At 40.7% G+C, this 26,033-nt stretch overlaps 1 protein-coding gene across 33 annotated transcripts in view; it reads left to right on the plus strand.

Moving 5' to 3' along the window:
• RBMS1 (RNA binding motif single stranded interacting protein 1) overlaps nt 1-26,033 on the plus strand; it is a 217,850-nt gene that overhangs the window by 102,986 nt on the left and 88,831 nt on the right. For 18 of the 33 annotated variants that reach the window (XM_081582741.1, XM_081582750.1, XM_081582745.1 and 15 more), the window contains one exon: nt 22,215-22,390. In XM_081582741.1, coding sequence (XP_081438867.1) covers nt 22,215-22,390 — 176 coding nt within the window. Of the gene's footprint in view, nt 1-17,573; nt 17,745-19,684; nt 19,842-20,104; nt 20,253-20,948; nt 21,058-22,214; nt 22,391-26,033 lie in introns of those variants that run through there. The other 15 variants (XM_081582743.1, XM_081582751.1, XM_081582747.1 and 12 more) reach the window with 4 other exon arrangements.

The following is a 26,033-nucleotide window of genomic DNA, read 5'->3' on the forward strand; positions in this document are numbered from 1 at the left end:
ACTCAGCTTATCTGTAACAAAGCCAGGAGTAGAACTCGTATATCCTGACCACCAGTGCAGTTTGAACCTTTGCAAACAAATTCATCTTCGATTATCATTCATTCGATCAGTATTTTATGGGCCAAGCACTGTGTTAGTTCTGAAGGGAATAAGAAATTAATGGTTTTACTTCTCAACATTATAGTGAAATGGGGGCTATGGAGCAGGTATAAATAACTAGATAAGGTAGAAATGAATTAGTAACATAAGAGGTATAGCTATTTAAGAAGTGCATGGTGTAAGAACATGTCTAACCTGTAGCTATCTTGCTCTAATTGACCTGAATTTAGACTGTTTGACATTTAGATGCATTTGACTTGATTCTGGGATAGAAACAAGATTCTCAGTTGGCCCATTTTGTCATTGTGTTGGTTGTCATGTTAGAGTTACTGTACCCTTTGACTGTAATAAGCTGCTTACTGGGCTTCCCTGGTGGCTCAGATGGTAAAGAATCTACCTGCAATGCAGGAAACCCAGGTTCAATCCCTGAGTTTGGGAAGATCCCCTGGAGAAAGGAATGACTACTTACTCCAGTGTTCTTGCCTGGAGAATTCCATGAACAGAGGAGCCTGGAGGGCTCACAAAGAGTCGGACGTGACTGAGCCACACACACACACACACACAGTTTATTAGGGTGTAAAGTAGAGTAGAAAAGACACAAAAGTATATCTTCCTTATTCTTGACATTAATTCATTGCCAAATTTGTTTTAGTTCTCTAAAAGAGGAGTGGGAAAGGTAGAGAGCACAAGGAGAAATTCAGGCAAAAATAGTACTATTTCAGTTTCTAAAAGGCTCTTCTTTTCATTATTCACTAGCTGAATGTGTGAAGAATTGGAAAATATAGTATTTGTAGAGCTAGGATTGTTGACAGTCAAGGAAATAATAAATAAAAGTTTACATAAAAGTGGCCCATACATTTTATAGAGTATCTATGGCCAGGGTCAGCATACAGTTTTCTGTGAAGGGCCTAACGGTAAATATTTTAGGCTTTGCAGTCTGTAAGGGCTCTGTTACAATTACTTAGCACTGCCTGTGGCTGCCAGGCAGCCATGGAGAATGCATTCAAATGGGCTGTGTTCCAATAAAACTTTATTTACAAAAGCAAGTAGCAAATGAGATTAGGCCTCTGGACAGCAGTTTGCAGACCCCTGATTTATAGAATCCTTTATTCATTGACTCTTTTACCAAAAGGTGCACAGAAAGAATTGAAAGAAAATGACATTCAAACCAGAAGTAATGATACTTATTAGCGCCATCAAAATAGAGTAGACAGAATAAAACCAAGTGAGTATAGGCTTGATTCTTAGCTTTGATCAAAAGGTTTTAGATTAAAGACTCAATCTTGACTAGATATTTCGTTTGGTTCCATTTGGGGAGGCTTCTTTCATGTATCTGTATAATCAATACTACCTTGGTCTTTTTTTAATTTTTTTGGTATTTTGAATCCCTAAATCTTGGTCATAATTCTGAAATGGTGAGACAGAAAGCTGTGATAAAATAGAAATAACATCCTAGGAGTAAAATATTACTTTTTTTCCCTTAACAATATTTTTTGCCTTAATTTCCTGTAGCTGCCATAACAAAGTTCCACAGGCTGAATTATTAAACAGTAGAAGTTCCTTTTCTCACAGTCTGGAAGATAGAAGGCCAAGATCAAGGTGTTGGCACGACCACATTTCCTCTGACGTGTTAGAGAAGAATCTGTTCAGGCCTCTCTCCTAACTCCCGTCTTCACATAACATTCTCCCTATGTGGATGTCTATCTCTTTGTCTAGATTTTGCCTTTTAATAAGGACACTAGCCATATTAGATTTCACCCTAATGACCTCATCTTAACTCAGTTACCTTTGTAAAGGCTCTATCTCAAGTAAGGTCACATTCTAAGATACTGGGGGTTAGAACTGCAATGTATAAGGGTTTTTTTTTTTTTTGGTGGGAGGACAAAATTCAACCCACAACAACCTGATACCAGGCTTGCATTCACCTGGAATGAAACTCATCTGTTGGGTTCCCTGGTGGACCCAAAATAAAGGTAAATTGCTTCGTGACTCACTCGTGATTACCTTGGCTTTCATAACACAAATGTTAGTTATGTTGGTGGCTCTCTTGTACATAATATATAGATGATTTTTTGTTCTGTTGTGTTTAACCTGTAAGATAAAAGATACTTCTTTACAGAAATAGTTTAAACATGTACATGGCTAGGGATGCGTCCATTTCCAACCCCAATCTTCCAGAACCTTGAGGAACTAACTGCTGTGTCCCCCATCTGCTTTGCTCAAGTTCCTACTTGCCATTCCAGTCAAAGGTATTAATACTTCTCGTGCTTTCTGAAGCCTGTTTTTCTTTCCTCTCCTTCCCACTTTTTGTTAGGCTGTCACAAATGGCCATGGAACTCTGTCCTCTCCTCTTCAAGCTCACTTTCCTATCTTTTGGAAGTTGAAGTTCAAGGTCTCCCTCCTCCAGGACGATGATCTCTGTGATCTCTTTTTTTCCTGCAGTTCTGGCTGTTACATGAGAACAGAACTCTGATATGATGGTTTTCCGTCAACCACATCTCAGCTGGGATGTGTGTGTGTGGTGTGGAGAAGCAGTAATGCCCTTTATATTCAGAAAGGGATGAACTGCACCATTACCCATTAAGGTATTAGGTTACCCCTAGGGACTTGGAATGGGGGTGAGTTCCTGTAGTTATTAGGTAAGTCCTTCAGAACAGGGAGATTCTTGCCATTTGTAAGTTTGTTTTCAAAGCTATTATAGAGCTGTAGTTCTGTAAGAATGTGGAGTTGTATCAGAACTTCTTGAGTCTTATACAAAGATTTAAAGGTGTTCATCCATTCCATTAGAGGTTCCTTGCTTTTGTTATTCTTTCTTTTACCTTTTTCTTTCTTTCTTCCATCACCACTCCACTCTTTTTTTTTTTTTTTGACAGATACTAAGGGTGTATCTTAATGGCACCTATTTTAAAACAAGACTAAGTTAATCATTTCTCTTTATCAAAGGATTCCTCATTATATATATAATTGTTGCTTAATTTCTGAGTTCTCTAGCTTTTTGTTTGGGTGTGTTTCTCATTACCCACTATATTATTTAAGATCTCTGTGTACATGGAAACTGTATTTCTTTGCAGCATAGTATTTATGGAACATAGCGTTTTACATGCATTATTTGGGCCACAATATTTGCTGATTTCATCGTCAGGTTTTCTTTAAACATTTTATTTCCTTACTGCATTCAAGACATGAATTCTTATGTAGAATTTTCAGAACTACCTCCGTGTATGAAGTAGAAATACTTGCCAGTCATTATTTAGGCAAGAATTTATCAGTGACTGGCACTTCTCTATGTCAGGGAAGGTACATTGCTGCCCAGTATGAGGTCGTTGAGTTTATAAAAGCCACCACTTTCTGAAGTTTGTTTGTTTTACCACATATAGTCACACAAACTAAGGTAAGGATTGAGACAGTTTGTAAGATGAACAGATGTGGACTTGACTCCTGGACTCTGAATGGGAAGAGAAAGATGTCCTTAAACTGCGTAGGAGGTGCTCTGTGGAGCGCCTTGTCCCAGAGCATGGCTCCGAGTAGGCGAGTTGATAATTGTACCCAGTGAAGTATATGTAGAGCTGGACATTGAACTCTCTCCGTGTCTGTTCAGGGGGAGCCACAAAAACCTCTCACATCTGAGGGAGGGTTAGTAACGAGTGTCAGATCAGGGAACCAGAAATTGCTTGAATCAGCTGATGCAAAAGAGGATCTAGAGGGTGTGACCAGAGAGTGTGCAGTTTTAGAACTGGGAGACGCCTTTTCCTGCCGGCAAGTCAAAGGATCAAGTGTCATTTGGAAGAGTTTAAAGAGACCTGGTGGGGAGCAAGGGAACAAGATGGTGGCTGCTTTGTGAGTAGGGTAGTCACAGCCAGGGTGCTGGGGCATAAGTGAGCGGGGGGGGGGCTCAGTGCCCTGAAGGCTCAGATCAGCTGTAGAGATCAGAGGGTTGACCTTCCAGAGTAGGGGGAACACCAGGGTCTTTGAATTTCAAATGTGTGCTCTCTTGGTTCTATGCATTACATAGGCATTTCCTCAAGTGTGGTCCCTGGACCACATGCATCAGAGTCTCCTGGGGTGCTTATTAAAAAGATAAATCACTGGGTCCCACTACCTCCCTTTCTCAAATGCTGCAGGGACGTTTTAAGGTCTCTAGGTGACTTAGGCAGAGAAGGCAATGGCATCCCACTCCAGTGCTCTTGCCTGGAAAATCCCATGGACAGAGGAGCCTGGTAGTCTGCAGTCCATGGGGTCGCAAAGAGTCAGACACAACTGAGCGACTTCACTTTCACTTTTCACTTTCATGCATTGGAGAAGGAAATGGCAGCCCACTCCAGTGTTCTTGCCTGGAGAATCCCAGGGATGGGGGAGCCTGGTATGCTGCCGTCTCTGGGGTTGCAGAGTCGGACACGACTGAAGCGACTTAGCAGCAGCAGCAGCAAGTGACTTAGAAGCTAACTGAAAGTCTGAGGACCACTGGGTGAAATATTTCTCAGAGAAACTGTGCCTGTGGAAATGCACATGTGGACATCTTCAGTGATGAAGAATGAGCTTGCTTATAAAGCAGTGATCTTTTAAGTCCAGGGGTGATGCAGGCAGTAGATGGGTGCCAAGTAAGATAATGACATATATATGAGCAACTAAGTCAAAATTGGGTCTAAAGAAAAACTGGGGTGTAGCTTTCAAGGCTGATATCAGAAAAGCTAACTGCATTTGTCCCTTGGAACCTTGGTTGTCCAGAGCACTGGACCACCTGGACTGGTGCATTTGAGCCATTCTGTGTTTCTGTAGGAAACTGGAAATGGTTTCAGAGGTCAGTCTGTAGAAGTGCTGAGCCAGCCAAGATGCCAGGGCCAGGCATAAACCTCAGGGACCAGATGAAAATCTTCAAAATCTAGAATACAGAAAGCTTTTTCTTTTTTTATCCCCTAGTCAAATTTTTGCCACACATGTTTTTTTAAGTTGCTGCCTAGGGTGTGTATGTGTATTGAGGGGGTGGAGGAGGTATGTATACTGCTAGCTGTGTGTACCTGTTGGGGGAGAGGAGATTGCTGAGCATCTCAGAGCCCACATAACTGTACGTGTGTGTGATAAGAGTGAGCTTCCACTTCTCTGTTTTGTTGACTCTTTTCCTCAACATCTCTGCTCTGCATACAGAGTGGACAAGACTGCCATTGGCAGCAAGGACAGGAAAGGTTCCAGGACTCACACCATTGCTAAGCCTCCCCCCACCAGCTGGACAGCTGTCCAATCAAGCAAGTATAGGACCGACCGGCCCATCAGACAGTATCACCCAAGTGCATCTTTTCTTCTTGCTAAGCCATAGTCCACAAAACTTGGCAGTTACTGTTAATTTCAGTAAACAACATTTGGTTATTAAAACCTCCTCCTGATAAAATTTAGAGATTTACCCAATTCTTATTCAGTCTACTCCTTAGGGAATAGGGTGAAAAGAACCATTAAGATAAAAACGAATGGTTACTGTCACCTCACTTGCCTCAGTGTTTTCCCCATCATGACCACCTCCTCAGCCCCGTTTAATGCTGCTGCTGGCAGTATTTTGATATTTTTAACTTCTGTATTGACAGTCATCCATAGCTCTTTCTCTTGCTAAGAGAGAAAAAGCAGCCAGGGAAGACAAGAGGTGGGGTTAGTCTTAGAATTTGATAAACCAGACAGAAAATATCCTGAGATGAATTTGTTGAAAACAGCAAACTTGTACACCGTGTAGAAAATATGCTTCTCACTTCTTCAGATGACATCCAGCTGGGAAGAGTGGTGTACTACAGAGAATATCAATTAACAGAAAGTACCAGCCCACTAGAAGATAGGTTCCTATTAACAGAAAGAGGGTAGATGGGAATAAGTAATCATAAAATCATGCAGTTCAGTGAAAAAAAAAAAAAAAACTGAGGGAAATTGAATACAGCTCGGTATGTGAAAAGACCTGTGTGGTTGGTTTGACCATACATGAGTATTAGCCAGCTGATTTAACTGCTTAGAGCACTAGGGTTGTTTTACCTACAATTAATAACATTTGAGTATTTAAATTGAGAAATTAAATCATCCTATTGCATGGATATTGAAAGTTCTTATCCAGAAGTTCATCTGTAACTTGAAATTTTAAAAATCAGAACGCATTTCTTTTTCATAGAAACATTGTATTTGGTAAGTTGGTTCCTAGGTTTGCCAGTCAAAATGTTATTAGCAATAGCTAGATTCCTGGGTTAGCCCCAAAGCCCGAAGTCTTCTAATGGAACTTGAGAACTGGTGGTGGTGCCAGCTTCAGTTCTGAGTCTCTGGTGAGCAGAGGCTTGTCATATGATACCTTCAGTAGAGGAAGAAAATACCTTTCTCACTTCTAATAATCATAGTGAAAAATGTAAATTGGGTGGCCTTTTGCACTCTCCCTCCTGTCTCTCTGAAGATTGAAAATAACAAAAGTTAGGCACCTCTAATGGAACATATGCACGTCTTTAAGTTCCCTTGCTGATGCTCATCTCAATTGTTTTAGGTGATGACTATTTTACCACATCAGATTCAGGAAGTTTGGGGATTTTAAAAGAGAGGCCTCAACCCAAATGCATCTCTAGTTGGAATTTTAAGTGATAAAACTAACCCAAATGGAAAAGCCCAGGGAGTAGGAATGGTTTGGTGAGGCCAGCCTTCCCAGGGAGACTTTCCTGGAGAATCAGCTCCCTCAGTTTCCCTTTCCTTTTGCAGCTTCTTCCACTTGTGAACGCACAGAGTAGTGTACATTTTCAGTTTTCTCCGTTCTCTTTACTGTAGCTTTGCACAGGAGCCTCAGAGTAGGAGGGGAGGGGATTGAGGAGCGGCTTACCCAGGTAAGTCAGTTTCAAACTTAGGACTGGTGGTGTCTATACTGGACAGAACCCTCTGGGTACCAAGTTGGGAGAGAGACACTGAGAAAGATGAACTCAAATGTAGCTGGCAGTTATTAAGTGCCTCTTCCAAGCTTGGCGTTTTACTGGAGGCCCAGCAGTGATTAGTGTGAATCTTCATAACTATTCTGTGAGCCAGAAAAGACAGTATCACAATAGCATCCTTAATTTTTTCTTGGCCACGTGGTACGGTTTACAGGATCTTAGTTCCCCAACCAGGGGTTGAACCCAGGCCCTCAGCAGTGAAAGTGCCAAGTCCTAACCACTGCCAGCGAATTCCCAGTATCATCCTTATTTATAGATGAAGAGATGAGATTCATTTGCCATTTCCTTCTGCAGGGGATCTTCCCCACCCAGGGATCAAACCCATGTCTCCTACATTGACAGGCAGATTCTTTACCACTGAACCACCAAGGAAGCCTCAATATAGTGGTACTGACATAACTTTCTATACATGTTTTGATTATGTAAGTAAGTTTAGGAGAAGTCTGATTAGGAGAGTCAAGATCAGCCTTTAGAGAAAGTCACTTCAGTGGGTTGAATAGTGGCTCCCAAAACGCGTGTCTAACCAGAAATTCAAAATGTTATTTAATTTGGAAATACAGTCTTTGCAGGTATAATTAGTTAAGGATCTTGAGATAAAAAAGTATTAATAGAATTAGAGTGGGCCTGAAATCCAATGACCAGTGTCCTTAATAAGAAGAGAAGGACCCAGAAAGACACAGAGAGGTGGCTATGTAAAGGTGAAGTCGGATTGGAATTATGCTACCTTGAGAAAAGGAATGGCAGGAGCCTCCAAAAACTAGAGACAGGGAAGGGGTCTGCCTTAGAGCCTCCAGAGGGAGCACTGCCCTGCTAACACTTCATTTCTAACTTCTGGCCTCCTGAACTGTGAGAGAATAAACGTCTATTGTTGTAAGTGATTTGTTGTTGTTGTTGTTGTTTAGTTGCTCAGTCGTGTCTGACTCTTTTGTAACCCCATGGACTGTAGCCCACCAGGCTCCTTTGTCCATGGAGTTTTCCAGGCAAGAATACTGGAGTGGGTTGCCATTCCCTTTCTCCAAGGGCTCTTCCCTACCCAGACATCGAACCCACATCGCCTGTGTCTCCTCCATTGGCAGACAGATTCTTTCACCACTGAGCCACCAGGGAAGCCATGTAAGCTACTAGGTTTGTGGTAATTTGCTATAGAAGCCCTGGGAAACTGATACAGCCATTTCCCACTTTCTCTTCGTTTATATTCTACCTTTAACTTTGGTATGGCTTCATGTACATATGTAATGTTTTAGTTACTATACCAATGTAAGTTTTAAATTTCCTGACAGAAACTAATGACATTTAAATTGTTTTAAGATGGTGATACTTATTTAATTAATTTTTTTTAAAGTGTTGAGGTTCACTTCAAGGAGTAGCTTTTTCTTTGTCTAATTTTTTGAAAGCCATGCTGCAGTTGAAGGGATGGCAGGCACGGTTTGGAATCCATCTGAGAGAATTTTATCAAACTACTCAGATGACTCCATTAAGAAGTTAGTCCTCTAAATAACTCTCTGTCTTACACTTCTCTAATGTTAAAAATCAATTAAAAGGGTTGGAGTGAAGGTGTCATTTTTCAATAGAGAGTCTAATAAAGCAAATCCTGGCAAGAATGAGTAACAACTGCCTGACCAGATGTGGCCATTACCAAAGGCAGGAGGATCCCAGAGTGATTACCTCTTTTTGAAGGTTTATAGTAATTCTGATTAATCTGTTTTGAAAAGACAGATACCCACATATCTCCTGTATCCAAAGGAAATAAGATTAAGATTATTAGGACTCATCTTTTTCGCTAAATTATAATTCTTACTCTCAATCATAATTTGTCTAGCGTCCCTGGTGTTTTTGAAGTCGAAACTAGGAATTTTCGAAGTCCACCTGTCAGAGTTGGGAAATTGTCCCAGAGATGCTTCAAGTCTGGATTTCAGTGAATATAGAGATCTTGTTTCAGCTACGAAAAGGCAATGATTGATGCATTCTGTCCCAGATGTCAAACTCCTTTCTCAGACAGTTAAACTCTACCCATCATCTAGGCCTGGCCAGCTCCTCTCACCTCTTTACACCCCAGAGATGTTCAGCGTGTCACATTTAAAGCCCTGCTACAGTTCCGTGGTTTCTCATGTGTCAGACTATGTTTCTTCCCTTTCCACCCACAAAAAGCGCTTGCTCCAGGCTCTGTGCTGTGCAGGGGGGGATAATCAGGCAGGATGTGGTTACATGTCCTCGAGGGGCTTACAGGCCAAGGGAGGAGATTTATTCTTTAATTCAAAGGTAGAAATATCTTTAAATATTTGTTACTATTTAAAAATAGAAAGTGTTAAGCTTTTGTTAAAATACTGTGTATTGAGAAGACCTAAAGGAAAGCATGTCACCTGAGTGTTTTGTAGTGATATTCTTTGAGAGTCATGCTGTACTGTTGGGATTGCAGTAAGAGAGGACATATCACTAAGTTTCACCATTCTTGTAACCATTTTCTTGAGCCAGAAACATTCTGTTAATCTTTTATTGATGGACATTAGGAAGATTTTTGATAATCATGACATAGGCAAACTATTCCAACAGAGGTCATTTTCTTAAGGCTCCCAACTCAGTGAAACTCAAGGATACACCCTCCCTTACCCCCATTTTCTCTCTGCTTAGCTCCTAAGGAGGTTGTCAGGCAGATTGTATTTCACATCCAGACTGCCATCTCCTCCATGATGCTGGGAAAAATCTCTTAACTTCTGTTTTCTCAGCTGTAACATGGTGAAAATCATACCTCCTTAATTGTGATTTAATGAAAAAATACATACAAAGCACCTAGCTTGGTAGCAAAAAACACAATAAACGCTCAACAGTGTTAGGGACCAGTACAGAGAATAACACTCAGTTTTCTAGAAAAAAATGTTTGCAATAAGTTGTCATGGTTTAAAATGGTGTTTTCCCTTTAGTTTCTGCTTGTTTTACTGTTTTAAAAGATTGTCTAGATAAATTTGACAGTAAAACGGTAAAATATTATAGGCCCAACTAAAACAGGTAAACAAATGGCTAAGCCTCCTCCCCTCAATTAAGAGAAAAATATTGTTCTTGGCATTCTGTCTCCGTCGAGAAAGATAAATGCTAATGAGCCTTTGCACATCAGCTATTATTGCAAGACATGCTTGAATTTTGCAATAAGAATGAAGATGAAGTTAGAGTCTCCAATGCAGGCAGAGTTTCCATGTGTATTTCTGGGGACAGCAGAGTGAGATAACCTGTCTAAGATTTTAATGGATAAATTCTGGCTTCAGTATTTATAATTTATATATTACCTTTTGAAAAATGTATCCAGGCAAGATTAAATGATTTTTTAGATCTGTATCTCCTCCTAATTTGCTTGGTAATGGAAGTTCTCCTAAAACTAGGGTATATTTTAATTTGAACAATTCTTACATAACTGGGAGCAGCTACTGGGTTGCAGAGATGAGCAGAGCAGCGGCTGACTGGCACCTTCCGTGCCACGAGGTGAGGACGGCCCCCTCTGGTTTCCCTGGCCGGAGTACAGAGAAGGCAGCTTGCCCACTCATTCCTATTTTTTTTCCCCCCATACTAAAAGTTATAATGCCTGGTTCTGATCTTAAAAAAAAAAAATCTACATTCTTCTTAGTTCATTCCTTTGTTCTATGCCCTGATTTTTAAATTGGGCAGAGAGTACTGTTTGGGGATTAAATCTAGTCCAGAATGTAAAGGAAGTATCCAAAGACTTGAATTTAAGGATTTGTGATGTTGTCTATAGGGAGAAATAGAAGTTTTAAAGCTGTTGGTGTCCCCCTCCTGCTTTTTTTTTCTGTTTCAACAAAATGATTTAGTAATCCACAGGTTCTCTGAAGTTCCTCTGCTGCTGCTTTGTGTTCACACAGTTTGGAGAGCCTAGGAGATCCTAGGTGGCTGCAGATCGTACCTGACCCATTCCTGTCTGCTCTACCAGGGCAGGGGTTCACCTTCCTTTCCTGTGCGGGCAGTGCTCACTGGCTGCTTTGAACTAGATGGGGTGGGTGGAGAGAGCTGGTCCCTCCTTCCTGGTCATTGAGTGTGGAGTCGGCTGAGGCCAATTTCCATTTAGGTACAATTGTCTTCATAAATTTTTTTATAAGAATACTTCTTTGTTGATGAGTGGGAAGAAATGGTGTCATTTTCCTGTGCATTTAAAAGGGCAGAGATTTACATAGCTCACTTTGGGTACTTGTCACTATTAAGTTAATCTGGGGTTATGATTGAGAATGAAAGATTGCATGTCTGATTTTATGCTGCAAAGGTAAAGGGTATATGCTAGTGTAGTGAAACTAAACGAGAAGAAGGGGGGATGGGAAGACGCAATGGAATGACTAAGACCTGTGCTGCTGTGGGAGATGTGACCCCCACACCCAGCCCCTCAAACTCGCAGAGGTCCCAGGTCTCCTTTCTACCGAGAGTTAGAACTTGATTCCTACCGTCCACGGTTTCTTGGAAAAGAACCTCCCTATGAAGTTTTCAGTTTTCAATCAGTTTCAGATGAATGGATGCTTTGTGATTAACTTGAGCAACAGAAATAAAGAGGTCTTCAGGAAGATTAATAGGTTCACTTTTTTTCTTCTTGAGCAACAACTCCCTACTTTAAACAAAGAGTATTATGAAATAATTTTTCTTTTGAAAGAGGAGTCGTGTCTGGTTTGCATAAATACTGAAACCATTTCCCACATTCCACTTACTGCAGAATTAAGATGTGGATTAGTTTATCCACTTCAGAAATGATGAAGAGAGGTGTGAACCTTGCCAGAATTTGGGTCGGTTTCTTACCAAGGCCCCCAGGTACCCCAGGGCTGGTACCATCAGTCCTGAAGTGATGAGACAGCAGTGGTGCATGGGCTGGCTCCACAAGACAGAGGAGAGTCTCCAGGCTGCTGGAAGCAGTGGTGGTTTAGTGGCTAAGTCGTCCAACTCTTTGTGACCCTGTGGACTGTAGCCTGCCAAGCTTCTCTGTCCATGGGTTTTTCCAGGCAAGAATATTGGAGTGGGTTGCCACTTCCTTCTCCAGGGGATCTCTTCCACCCAGGGATCAAACCTGGGTCTCCTGCATTGTAGGCGGATTCTTTACCACCTGAGCCACCAGGGAAGCCCAATAGATATTCAAATATACAAGAGAAATACAATGTCGAAGAAAATTGTCCCTGCAAAAAAGTAGAGAAATGCCTACCAGGTCGAAAGAGATACAGTTCTTTTAAATAAACTGGTGAGCTGCTGGGAGCAGGTTTCTCCTAACTTTTTGGGCTCCTAAAGGAAAACCTACTCATCTTAGAGAATTAATATGAGTATAACCATTGTGATACTCATTGTGATACTTTGGGATAAAACCAAACACTGGAACACATGAAAGGAGAATCTCACAAATCTCTGTTTTCTTTTTAAGAAAACTGAAGGTTGAAGTTGTTTGCTTTAAGTGAGTGAATTTGTGACATACATAGGGGGAATAGACAGTGGGCAGACAATTCTAGTGATTTTTCAGAGGGTTTTAATCTAAGCTTATTAAATTGCCAGTTGACCCTGAATGTACTTCTCTGACAGCAAGGCAGCAAACTGCTATAATTCATCTGTTTGATTTGTTTATCTCCTGGTAGATGGTACAGATACTGATTGTGTTAGTCACAAATTTTTAATATAGACATGAAAATAAAAATGGTAGCATTCACAGCATTTTTTAGGGACTTTTGAATGATAAGTTTAACAGTATGAGATTTCTTTTTTGAGGGGGATGGTAAGTGGGAAACTGGATGTCTAGCATACACATGGACAGCTAGGTAAGCCATTTAAAATATGAGATGTATCAGAGGCAGTACAAAATATACACTGTTTCTATGATGCCTTAATAGGACTAGCATATCAATTTTCCTTTACAAGACTCATTGAGAAAACTTGGCATGTACTGTCATAATTGCTGCAGTACTTATGGCAAATAAGGCTGGTGCCTTTTGACAGCAGTGGTGGGAAGAGAGACTTAGTTCAGCCTTGAATTAGCTGTATGACATTGGACATACATATGCTTTGACATCTCTGGACCTCAGAGGGGTTTCCTGAAAAGTAACATTGAATTAGATCAATGTTTATCAACACTTTAACAGTCAGGTCTTCTTGGATAAAAATAAAAATACTGCCCCTGTCTCCATGCTTGACCCATCTTTTAAGTTTCCGTTATCTTTTAAGTTTCCGTTATACTTCCGGTTGAGAATTACTGGCCTGCATCATCTCTGATGCCTCTCTCAGCTCTGGAAAGCAGAAGAACAGAGGTTTTCGTCTTATTTTGTGGATAGATAAGCCTTGCTTCTTCTTAAAGCTGGCAAGGGGCCTTTCCAAAATGCATTCTTTCTTGCCAAGAGTACACATTGCCTTGAGTCCTGTCTTGTGCATGGGTAACACCCAGAAAGAAGCTTGCTAGAACTTCAGAACCTTGGTTCTACCCAAATGGCTGAGTCAAAATCTGCATTTTAACAATGCAGATGATTCCTGTGCACAACAGAATTTGAGAAATGCTGCAGAGCACTGTTTTGTAACCCACAAGTGTCAATATTAGTGGGGTCTGAAATCAATTTAGTAGGTTGCCACCAGCATTTCTTATTCAAGGAAATAGACAAGAAAAGATAGTATAATGGCACATTGTCTGTGGTAAAGGACAATAACTATTTCACAAAATTTTTGTTTCAGTTTTAAATGTCTGTGCCTGTATGGGTATACAGGGTTTCAATCTCAGGCCAAAAGTTAATTAATTTTTAGGTGGATCTCAGGCAAAAGGGAGGGGGGTTGGGAAGCCACTGTGCTTTGTGTCTCAAGACAGTGTATCTCAGAGACAGTCATCTGTTTCCTCCCTCTGTTTGCTCACAGACAGGTCGAGATACCGTACACAGAGATACATAATAAAGAGCTGTCCTTAACACTAATTATCTGTATTGCGTCAGATGTGAACTGCTGAATTGTGCCATGAAAAAGAAATAAATGTGACTGTTAATTTTTTTGAGTTGTATTAACTCATTCTTTTTTTCCTGTTGATGTTTTACTTTGACTGTATACAAATCACAACACTGTCAGATAAGATTTCATTTTTTTTTTTAATGATTATTATGGGAAGATTTCAGATACTTGTTCAGTTTCCTGAAAGTAGAGATAATGCTTTTTTCTCCAGGGGCTAATTTGTGAAACCCATAATACTCCCAGCTTATTCACATGTCCCTTTGCATATTGAAAGAAAAGAATACCTTGAATAAATTCATTTGGGGTTTTTTTTGGGTAAGCTGGCTCGTAATCACTTTTTTAACTTTATGTTTAGTTAATCACTTTACAGTACTTTCAGTAAGTATTGTATAATGTGAAGAAAGTATATTTTTAAATAGGTAGTTTCCACCCTGAGGACTTTGCAATCTCAGCGATAATTCTTTACTTACAAGAAATGCTAGAAGATACAAACTGTACTGTACATAGACTTTTAAAAACAGATGGAAGGAAGTTGTCCATGCTGGCATGCTTACTTCATTGGGATGAAGCAGGAAATTCAGGCTTTGCAGAGGTGTTCTGAGCTGTCATGATAAAGGTAACCCTGCACTTCCCTTAGGAAGTTTCCTTTTTTCAGTTTATTTTGAGTAAAAAGGAAGACTCTGTTCTTGTCCCTTCACAGGGCTCTGTGTCGAGGAACATAACGGGTGTGGATTTGAAAATTCTTCATTTGAGACCCAGAAAGAGAATAAAAATACTCCATGCACCTGCTTTCAGAATCCAGAAGAGTAATCCGTTTTGTACCTGCAGTTTGGCAGGATTTTTTGTTTACCGTGTGGAACATAGCTGGTTGTTAGGAACTTTCTTTTAGGGTGATTTTGGAGCTATTACATGGTCCTTTTTATATGTGAGATTAAATAGAATGTGAAATGCAGCTTTTTACTGATTACCTATTGAAACAAAGAGATATGAAGCTATTAACCAACATAAAGTCTTAGTAGGTCGACATTATTAAGGCAATTTCAGCTATAATATTTTCACCATAAGACCACCCTGGCTCCAAGAACTGTGAATATTGTATTTAAAAAACTTTTTAAATTTGTTTCTTTAAACTTTAGTTTTAATTTTAGTATAGCTTCCATGTTTATAGTATTTCCTCATAAACATCTGTGACTAATAGGGACTCAGTGCGTGACCTGAGTGATGTAGGGAATTGGGACCACAGTGCGACTCCTGTCTGTCTTTTAGCTGCACCTGTAGCTTCTCGGGTTTGCTGATTCAACCTCTTACTCCATTTCTCAGCTAGTGGTGCAGGTAGATAAGAGTACCAGGAACCTGGCTGAGTTTGGTCATGATATACCTTAGCTGGAGACAGCAAGAAGCATTATGCAGCCTTAGAATCTGGAAGTGGAGGGGAGCTTAGAAATCGCCCAGTCCAATCTGCTCATTTCCCAGGCGAGGAACTGTGAGGTCCAGAGATGACATTCCAGTTACTAGCCAAGACAAGATTGGAAACCAGATATTTTTCCATTCAGTCGTTTTTTGTGCCTGTATACCTTTTTAATGAGAGGAGGGGGGAAGAATTTCCTTTGTTTTATGTTTTCCACAAGCTATGCTCTACATTTGTCATTTAAGTTTTCTTTTCTCCCTGTGAGACTGAACAGTCATGTGTGACATTATATCCATATTCTGTATTGATTTCTAGGTAATCTTGCTGCCTTTCTAGTGTCATCCCCCTGTCCCTTCTCCTCTGCAGATATCACCCTGTTCTGGCGTCCCCTTGAGCCAACCAAGGTTGGTCTTTTCCCTGGCTTTCATGAAGAATGATCCACCCTTTCTGTATCTTTGTTGGTACTTCTCTCCCCGCACATCTATCCCTTTCAGTACTGCCCTTCCTCTGTTTTCAATGACTTGCCATTACTATTCAGCTCACTTAGCCATCTACCCCCTTGGTGAAGCCTTCTTCAACCTTTCTGCCCCAGGTCCTTTCATCCCTGATCTTGCCTTGGTTGAACTATAACTATTTTTAGAAACCATACCATGCCACACTATTAAACGTGATGCAGTTAAGGGCAGATAAGGCCGGGAACCCACTGTTAAAAGCTTTTCCTTCCTAATGAATGTGCTTTCTGGTAAGGAAGTTTTGAGCCCATTGTCGTAGGCCCCTCACAGTTTTCTGGTGAATAATTTATATTTAATACCTTCAGTTTGATATCTTAATGTTGATTTTTTTGTTTTTTAAAGACCTTTTTTTTTTTTTTAAAGCAGTTTTACGTTTACAATGAAACTGAGAGGGAGATACAGAGATTTCCCACCTGCCTTGGCTGCCACACATTCATTCACTTCCTCCATTGTCCATATCAATCATCAGAATGGTACATTTTAAAATTTCAGTGCACATCTTAAATTTATTTTTTTTACCCAAAGCTTAAGAGAATGATGCTTAGGTAAAGAGATTTAGGACATAAGAGATTTCTAGGTAGAGATTGCAACTTTACACTTAAGGATCAGATTTGATAGGTATCTTAGAGAATATTAATTATGAAGTCTTAGAAATTTTTACTTTTAGCTCACATAATAACCTGAACCTCTTTGCTTCAACAGACATTATCCAGCAAAAAATACTGAATAATCTATTGCTCAGTTTCATAGTTTGAGGCTACAAACTTTGTTTCCAAACAAGGGACAGTGACAGTATGAGAGCCTGTTCATTAGCTAATTAGCTTTGTGATCTTAAGCTTTGATTCCTGGCATCCAGTGGGATTAACTGATATCTGCCCATTTGTCCTCCTTCCCACATGATGGATGGTGAGTAAGACCTTGCATGTGTGAAGGGGCACCATTGTTCTTAGTTACCGCCCGTGCCCACCTCCTGGCCCACCCGGAAGAACATCTGCTTCCTGACCAGCTTCTCATCTCTCACTAACTCACCTCCCACTTCTCAGCTGTGTACTTTCCCAGCTGCCTGTGCCAGAAACTTTCTTTCTCAGCCATTATTCCTAGCCCTTTTGGAGCCACTCAGATGTCTAAAAGGAAACAAACCAACAAAAATGCCCTGATGGTGGTGAAAATTGGCCCATTCACGTGCTCCTCATGCCCCACCCCATCCTGTTCCATAATTCTCTTAAATTATTAAATTCCCTTTACATATTGAAAGTTTAGAGAGAAGAACCAGTGTATGGAACTAGTCTGGTAGACAGTGCCTTTGTATAGTACTCCGTTCATGCCAGGCTTGATATTATGCTGTTTCCTGGAGAAATGATAATGTCTATGACTTCAGTCTGCTCTCAGGAATGACTTTGGTGATTATTGGATAAAGAAATAGTTGAAGTGGTAGACCTCCCTGCCGTTTGATTGTGTGTGTGTGTGTGTGTGTGTGTGTGTAGGGGTGGCAGGGATTATGGACTATAATCTTAAACTATAAGGATGACAGCCTTGGAGAAGGCAATGGCACCCCACTCCAGTACTCTTGCCTGGAAAATCCCATGGACGGAGGAACCTGGTAGGCTGCAGTCCATGGGGTCGAGAAGGGATGGACATGACTGAGCGACTTCACTTTCACTTTTCACTTTCATGCATTGGAGAAGGAAATGGCAACCCACTCCAGTGTTCTTGCCTGGAGAATCCCAGGGACGGGGGAGCCTGGTGGGCTACCGTCTATGGGGTCACACAGAGTCGGACACGACTGAAGCGACTTAGCAGCAGCAGCATGACAGCCTTAAAGAAGACTTGAGGGTAATTAAAAGACAGGTACTAGATTTCCTTTCCCTTCAAATTATATTCTTAGGGAAGTTACTAAATGGGGAGGTGAGGGTGGGGGAAGAACCACTTCAACTGTAAAATTGGTCAGAGCACTATTCTTTAGCCTATTAGAAATAGGAAGGAAATAAGACAATAGAATTTATAGTGACCAGTCTTTTTTAAATTGTCTTTGCTGAATAGAAATCTGCAACAATGTACATGATTCCTAATATATTTTTAGTTCACACACAGCTAATCCCTTAAAAAAAAATACTTTTAGACTTGAGTTTGTACAGAAGAGGCTTCTTAGTATGCGTTGGAATAGGGGTTATGTGGTAGGAGTGAAATAGATTTACCGTATGTATAGTTGCTGTGTGCCAGGCGTCTTTTAGTTTAGGAGGTGAGTGGGCCTTCCTGCTTTGATGGAGACATCAGAGCTGTCCACACAGGAAGTCCTCCCTGATTGTGGTCCACACGGGAAGTCCTCAGTGAGTGCCGACAAGCACTCTTCCTGCTGATGCCACACCCACTCCTACAGGGAAAGCAGAGAAGCTCTGCTAATAGCCACCCAATTATTCACCATCAACTCTGCCTGAGAATTTAGCCCAGTTATTAATAAATGTTATTGTGAAAACTGAATTAGCTTATTTTTCCCCTTGGATGACAATTTGCCAGGTATATTGTTTGCCTGAACTGAAGCAGTGAGATTAGGCCAGAGAAGACTGAGATAGACTTCTCAGCTCTTGTAGGATGAGCCATCACTTAGTGGTGGTCATTCAACCATCCAGTTCCTTAAATAAATAGGTTGAATTTGTGAAAATTGTCTACATGCTTCATCCAGTGGGTGAAAGTTTAGCGGCGGGGGAGGGGGGTGTCTTTTCAATTTTGGGGTCAGCTTAGGGGTCTTGAGAGGCAAAACATAAAAGGACAGCCAACAATGAAAATGGAGTTTAGTAAAGTATCATCCACTTACAAGCTTTTTTCTCCCCCTAAGTTTGCTGTTCATGCTGTTGAGGCATGTGACTGTAAAATGTAATTGCTTTGAATTGATCAGCAGGGTCCTAAGTAAGGTGAAGATTTGTCAGGGTTTGTATTTCAGTCTGGGAGTGAGGGTTTCATTCTTTTGTTGAGTGGAGCCTTCCTAAAATGATGACTCTGATGTTCATCTGTAACATGCTGTAATTTTCCAAAGTTGTTTGCAGAATTCTTTTAGTGAAAAGATCTATAAGGTAGAATTTTTAAAACTGACCTTTTAAAAGATTTCCTTAAAAAAAACAAAACACAAGCTGATTTGTGTGATCATTAAATTAACTTAAAGGCACCTTTGACATTTTTTTAAAAGTGCAGCCACCGATGGTATTAAGTATCATATTTCAGAGAAACTGGAATTTAGTCATTTAACTTGCAGGAAGGATGAGCAGAGAAAAATGAAGTCATACAAATAGCACATTTAGGATATGGACACTGTTTCAGATGCCGTTTAGGGCACAGATTAAGGGCTTTGACTTTTTTGTCCAGCAGACCTGAGTTCAAATTCCCGTCCTGCCACCTACTAAAAGTGTGACCGTGACACATTACTTAATGTCCCCTGAGACTCAGTTTCCTGATCTTCAAAATGCAAAAACAAGAATGCATCTGTCTCCTTTGGATTAAGGAAGATAATAACATATACAGCATATGGCACAGTGTCTGGTACATATGAAACATGCAATATATGATAGTAATTATTACCCTGCTCTTACAGTTATCATTAACCAATTCTGAATATTTTGGAATAAACTCCTTTATTGTGCTTGAATTTTCTGCTTTGAAGATGTGTCCAGTCTTTATTAGGATTTAACTTTTTAATTTTGATGAGTTCTAAAAACCCAGTCTTTGGTCTAAAGTTTTCTGCACCAGAAAAATAGAAAATTGACAACCTGGCCTAATTGAATGCTGCTTCTCTTTAGTCATCAGCCATTTGTGACAGTTGCTGTTAGGATACATTTGAATTTAAACTTGGTCACCAGGATTCACCAGAGACCAGTCATCCTCCTTAAGATGCATTCAGGAACCCCCTTCTCCCACCTGGGATCAGAATACTAGGAGATTTCTTTCCCCCAGAGAGTAAGTTGAAGAGTAAGTGGGGAGGGACAAGAGGGTATTTGCTCCCCACCTACTTCCCAGAGTTGGAAAATATTACTGTCATAAATAGGAAGGCCTGTCAAAGATGTATTAGATCAGCTGTGTAAATCACAGTTCTACTTCTGCCAAATATGTGAATAAAAGCCTACTCCTTCATGTCCAAAAAATCTCCTGATAAATCACGCCCCCAGGTGTTTCTTTTAATGATAGAAAGTCCATGCCCGGCACTCCACTTTCCACCCCAGAGAAAAGCAGAGGTAAGAGCCAAGGCCAACTTGGAATGCAGTCTTTCAAACACCTGACGGTTCACTGGCTTTGCGTGGCATCCCCCTGAGAGGTGGGCATTGACCCGAAATCCACAGCTTCTGTCAGACCCCTGCAAGGCTTACCCAGGTGAGCACATTTCCTTCCCCAAATGCCGCACTGAACACACCAGGTCTTACTGGGAAAAACAGTGCGTTTGTGGCAAGGACCGGGTTCTTGGACGTTAATCAGAAGTGATTTAAGAAAAATTTCAGTCTTGCCTCATCATCTACAGCTGTCAGTTCTTTGTGTAAATCGAAAGCTAGGGACAGGGAGGCAGATGTGTGGGTTACGTCCCAGCCCCTCTGCTCTTCACTGAAGAAAGAAAGAGGGGGCACCTGGCTGATTGCAGGTATCAGCCAGCAGTTATATTGAATGCCCTTGGAGAAGGAACACAGACCTCTTTGTGGCCCTGATAAGGGTCTGCAGTGCCATCAGTGACAGCGCAAGAGACAAGGCTTAGTTTATACCTGGAAAGAAGTTTTTACCTCTTAGAGAAACACAAGGGATGACAGGAAAGGGTTTGAGTTCACCTGCTTATTAAGGGCGTAAATCAAATAGATTTGATAGGATATGATCTCAGGCAGGTTTCATTGGGGTTAAGCATTGCTGATGTTCCTGGTTCAAGTTCAGCTTTCATTAATACATTGACTATTGTTAACCCTTCTGGCAACACTCCTTTATGAAAAACAATCCTTTGAGATAAAGTGGTGTTTGGGCGGTGATTTTAGCAAGGACCCTGGGGAGTGAGAAGAAAAATCTGCATAGTGTACGTTCCATGTCTAGATCCACGAGGAGCCTCATGCCCCAGGATACTGTGGCGTTAGGATGGCCAAGGCAGAAACGTGGTGTAAAGCTGGACAATCTATCCTGGGGCGTTGAGATGGCCAACAAGGTGAGCAGGGTTGTATGTATTGCCAGAGGTCTGCTTTTTGAACTCTATAAAGTAGGATTGAATTGTGTCTTAGATATGCCTTATTTTCTTGTTTGTGGTAGTAAAAATCCTAAGGTTTGACATTTTTGATCCATGTCTAGTGACTAATTTTACATCTTCAAACTGTTATTCAATGTCAATGATGTTCTTTATTAGGACCACGTTGGTTAGTCTTATTTATTATTTAGAAGATGTGAAGTGAAAAAATTCCTGCCCTGGTGTGAAATTGCAGAGCATTTGCTGTGAGAACACTTTGGGCTGTGCTCACTTGCATTTCAACGCTGCACCATTTCACTTCCTCAAAGGTCATGCGTGTGGCACAGGGACAGAGAACTGTGGTTTCTTTCAATTGGTTAACAATTATCTGGTGTGAGTACATTTTCAGACAGTCTTCCTAGGTGGCTAAAACCACACTGAGCCCTGGCTTGCACGCTTTACAGAGGTTACGTTGGTTGCTGCCAGGCCTGGGAATGTTTCCAGCTTCTGCACCATTCTCACAGGGGTTAAATTTCACAAGGTTAGCCAGAGCGAAAGGCAGCTGACCTGTGAATCTTATCCAGATGTCTCAAAGAAGCCGTGGGCCTGTCTTAGAACGAGGTGAAGTCTTCGTTATTTGAGCATCTTGACTGAACTCTTTAACTTTCTGACACTTGAAGAATAATCTTTTTTTCTTTTTTAATCCCTAAGAATCATCTCAATAAAATTGTCAGCAACTTTCAATCAAGTGTTTTTCAGCGTTTGAAAACCTTTTCAAAAATCCAGTGATTTCTGAATGACTGTATATTAAAATATTATTGCATAACTTTATGCAAGTTCACTTTGAGTCTTGAATGTATTCCTTAAAGTATGTGAAGAAAATCTTACACAAAATTTTAGTCTTATTTCAGGGTCATGTAGAGAATAGTTTACTGAGTTGTCCTGTTATTAATTTCATGTTGAAGGAGAGAATGCCTTTGCAGAATGAACAGATCTTTTTTAAGATGTAAATTAAAAGATATGTAGTAAAGTAGCTGAAGATAATCTGTATTTATATCTTGGTTTGGAGATCATGCAACCTCTGAACAGTGCTGAATACAGGTTCCATGGCGCATTCTAATGCTGTGGTCTTTGTTTTTCAGCAGTCTCTGGTCCCAGCCCATCCTATGGCCCCTCCCAGCCCCAGCACCACCAGCAGTAATAACAACAGTAGTAGCAGTAGCAACTCGGGATGGGATCAGCTGAGCAAAACGAACCTCTATATCCGGGGACTGCCTCCCAACACCACAGACCAGGACCTGGTGAAGCTGTGTCAGCCGTAAGTAGAGGTTCTTGTTTTTAGCTCCTAAGTACCTCCTTGGTCGTATTACAGAGTGATATAAATTGTGTTTTAAGAGAGGTTTAGTACAAATCTGTGAATCCTCATTATGGTCACAGTTGACAGGGTTTCTAAGTTTTGAGTCCTTGGACACTTTCTCAGTCAGCATTAACATCAACAGGGTGCCTATATAAGAAAATAAATTGGAGCATTTTCCCAGTCGAGTTTGCCTTTGTTGGCACATGAGAAGGAGAATATGAATTATTTAAAAACACGGCTGGTTCCTTTTGAGGAGTGCTTTTGTTTTTGTGGAAGCACGTCTGACGGCCAATAAGTCTCACTGTTTGTCAGAAAGGTAGTTACCATCTAACCTAATTCTAAATGTGTGTAAACTCTTAATTCCAGTGGGGCAGCGGTGATCTGTCTTCACTCACACCTGTAGTTTTGTGGTTTGAGTTGCTCACTCTCGGCTCTGGACATTCTTATTCCTCAAGTTCCTATTCCTCTTCTTGCTGCCAACCTTGTTGTGTCCTGGGAAGAGATGTATACATGTGTATCACTTTGTTCCAAAGGAAATGTGCATTCTATGCTAATGTTGTCGAGGAATAGAATAGAAATATGCTACTTGGCTGCAATTGCATTAACTCACTAAGTAAGAAAGCACTAATTTAAACCAAGGAGCCAGAAGCACTGTACATTGCAAGGATCACTGTGTAAAGACTAAAAAACCTCTAATCACTTTAAGCTATAAAATCCTGCACATGCAGTAGCATTTTTTATTTACCCAAAGACAATCATGGTCCTTCACAAATGGTATTTTATATAACTGTGGAAAAGGATGTCCACTAAAGAATGTTTCCTGTTCCCTGAAAAGTATTTCCGTTTCTAAACATCTGATTAATAGCATCTTATTTCCGTTATCCTGGGTAAAATATAAATTTGTTACTTCTTGCTTTAAGAAAAGAAAAAAAAAATCTTAAAACTTAACTTGGGCAACGTTTCCAAACCGGAACTAAAAGTAACATCTGGCTTTCCATCAGGACTGGTGGTGGTTTTGCTCTGTGGTGTTTTTAGAGAGGAGTGTGGGGTGGTGAGAGATGGCTTGTCAGGATCCAGAATACCTTTTGAAGGCCATCGCCCTCAGCACCCTCCCTGGGCCTTTCCCCTGTTACCCTTCTCATCAGCCCCTTTGGACTTGGACTGCAGCCTTTGCTTCCAGGGCAGTGAAATAATGTCCTGTGCTCAGGATGACTTTGAAAGCAAGTCCGGCTCTTGGGGTTTGTCCTGCTGACCAGAATCAGAAGGAACTCTGCCAGGCGTGCCCTGCCCTGTTGCAGCTGTTCAAGACCACAGATAGGCCTTTTGCTATCTTGTCTGCTGCTGGCCTTTACTGGTATCTTCCTGTGTTTTTGCAGCATAATTACAGGTAGATAGAGCACCATAAAGTCTAAGGAGCTAAAAATACAACTTCATAGGGAACAGTAGAAGGAAGAGAAGCCTCACATGTTTGAGGTCTAAGAGAAGGGGGAAAGATTTCAGAAGACAAATTTTTCCTTCAGCTAGTTTGGAAGCACGTAAGGTGAGTTTTAACACAAAGAAGATAGAATTGAACAACCATGATAGAGTAATACCATGTTTTATGTACAGTAAATCTGTATTCAAAAAATTAAACTGGAAGTTTTTTTGTTTTTTTTTTTTTACTGAGTTAAATCGTGTCCCAGATGCAGCAGAAGAGCATTTGATCATCTGTCCTAGATAATTCATCCTCTTTGACGAATGTGGATTTTCTCAGCATGTGTAGACATCAGTCTCTCTGCTGTTATCAATAGCAGCAATAACAGTTTGCCACTTACTTTCACCTATCATTTGCAAAACCCCAAGTTTGATAGTTAGCTCCAGTGATAGTTTTCTTTATGTATTATACAGAGGCAAGTCACACAGTAATAGAGAACTCTATGTCAATATCTGTTGAGAGCTTCATTCCATTTAATACAGAGCATCTAATAAGTACCAGATTTGTCTTGTTGACAATTTTGTGTCTCAGAATGTAGAGAGAGAGCAAAAAAGGGCATTCCTGTTCTGGACTTGATTGTTTCCAATAAAGAATAGCTAGTTGGCGACATGGAAGTGACAAGAACCTTTATGGGAAAGTGACTCATCCTAGAGCTTAAAAAACCCAGTGGACGTAATTAGAGAGTTTTTAGAAAAGTTTTAGAAGCTTCTCAGAAAAGATAGGTGTAAACTCATAGCTCTGAAAAAGAAAAAATATATTAGAAATAAAAATTTAGCACTGTAATTTACAAATTGTCCATGATGAGCTGAATTATAGGAGGGGCAACAACAGAAACAAATAATTTGAATCTCTAGAGGACTTGTATGTTTTAGAGGGTTATCTAACAGATACATGGAAAAAGATGCCTAAGAACATTTGTAATAGGAACTCAATAATGTACAAACAATGCATGAAACCTAAACGCAAGAATGACGTGAGGGTTGTGACAACTGGAGAGAGAAACCAAAGGTATTTTTAAAACGCTGTGTTTGGAGTAGAATATACAGATGCTATAATGTTAGAAAAAATGACGGTGAAAAAGCAGATGTCAACACAAAGATGACGGTGGAAAAGCAGCCTCTTTCCAAGTTACAGAGGGACTCAGGACAACGTAAAGAGAAAGTCCTCATGGCTAAGAGGAAGGGGGCTCTTGCTGGAGGGCCACCAGTTTAGTTTACTTGAAGGAGACTGGCCTCAAGGACCGGGTGGGGATGTGACCCTGGTGATGGTGGTCAGGTGGCACGGAGTAAGAGTAGGTCCATTATCTAAGACCATTTGATGAAGGCAGCTCAGCAGCCCTAGCTGACAGCATGTCATCTTCATGGCTTTCTTACCTACAGTATAAAATCATGGTAGTCAAGGTGGCAAATTTTTGGTACCCCAGAGTTACCTACCACAGTGCTAAGCAAGTACCTCATTCTGTCAGTAGCCTGTATGATGGGTCAAATGATGCTTGTATCATGAGGTGGTGATTAGAACTAAATCGAGTAATATAAGCAAAGGAACTGGTCCACATTCTAAGACCATCGAAACTCATTTGTAATTGAACAAATATTTGTCTCCCCATGACTGAGCCCTTGCTCCTCAAAATACCAACTGCTGGAATACATTTTAATTACGTATAGTTCTACATCTTAAAGTAAGAAGAAAATACCAGATTCTGATCCTGAGAGCTGACAAAACCAGGGCTTTTGACAAAATGCCCATAGGCTACATTGACAAAAACCACCAGCCATCTCTCCCTAGAGCTTTTTGGGGGAGGCGGGGGAGGGGGAAAGTAAACACTAAGCACTAGTTTCAGTCTCATCGCCACTCATCCCTGATTTATTCCTTGTCATAATGATGTAAAGTCCTTTATTGTGTCCAAACTATTTTTTTCTGAAGATTTAAAAACAATATTTGGTACAGGGTTTGGTACGTGGTTCTTCGTGGTTTGCAGTGGGGGCAGATATGTGAGTCTCTGTTGGCTGAGGCTAGACATTACTGTGGTATTGACATCACATGGAAGGGTCTACATAATTCAGTGTATCAACAGCTTCACGGTGGTAGTGGTTTAGTTGCTAAGTCGTGTCTGACTCTTGTGACCCCATG

The sequence above is a fragment of the Giraffa tippelskirchi genome, chromosome 3 (genome assembly GCF_054371585.1).
Source record: "Giraffa tippelskirchi isolate mGirTip1 chromosome 3, T2T-mGirTip1v1.2.pri, whole genome shotgun sequence".
In the NCBI taxonomy this organism is placed as follows: Eukaryota; Metazoa; Chordata; class Mammalia; order Artiodactyla; family Giraffidae; genus Giraffa; species Giraffa tippelskirchi.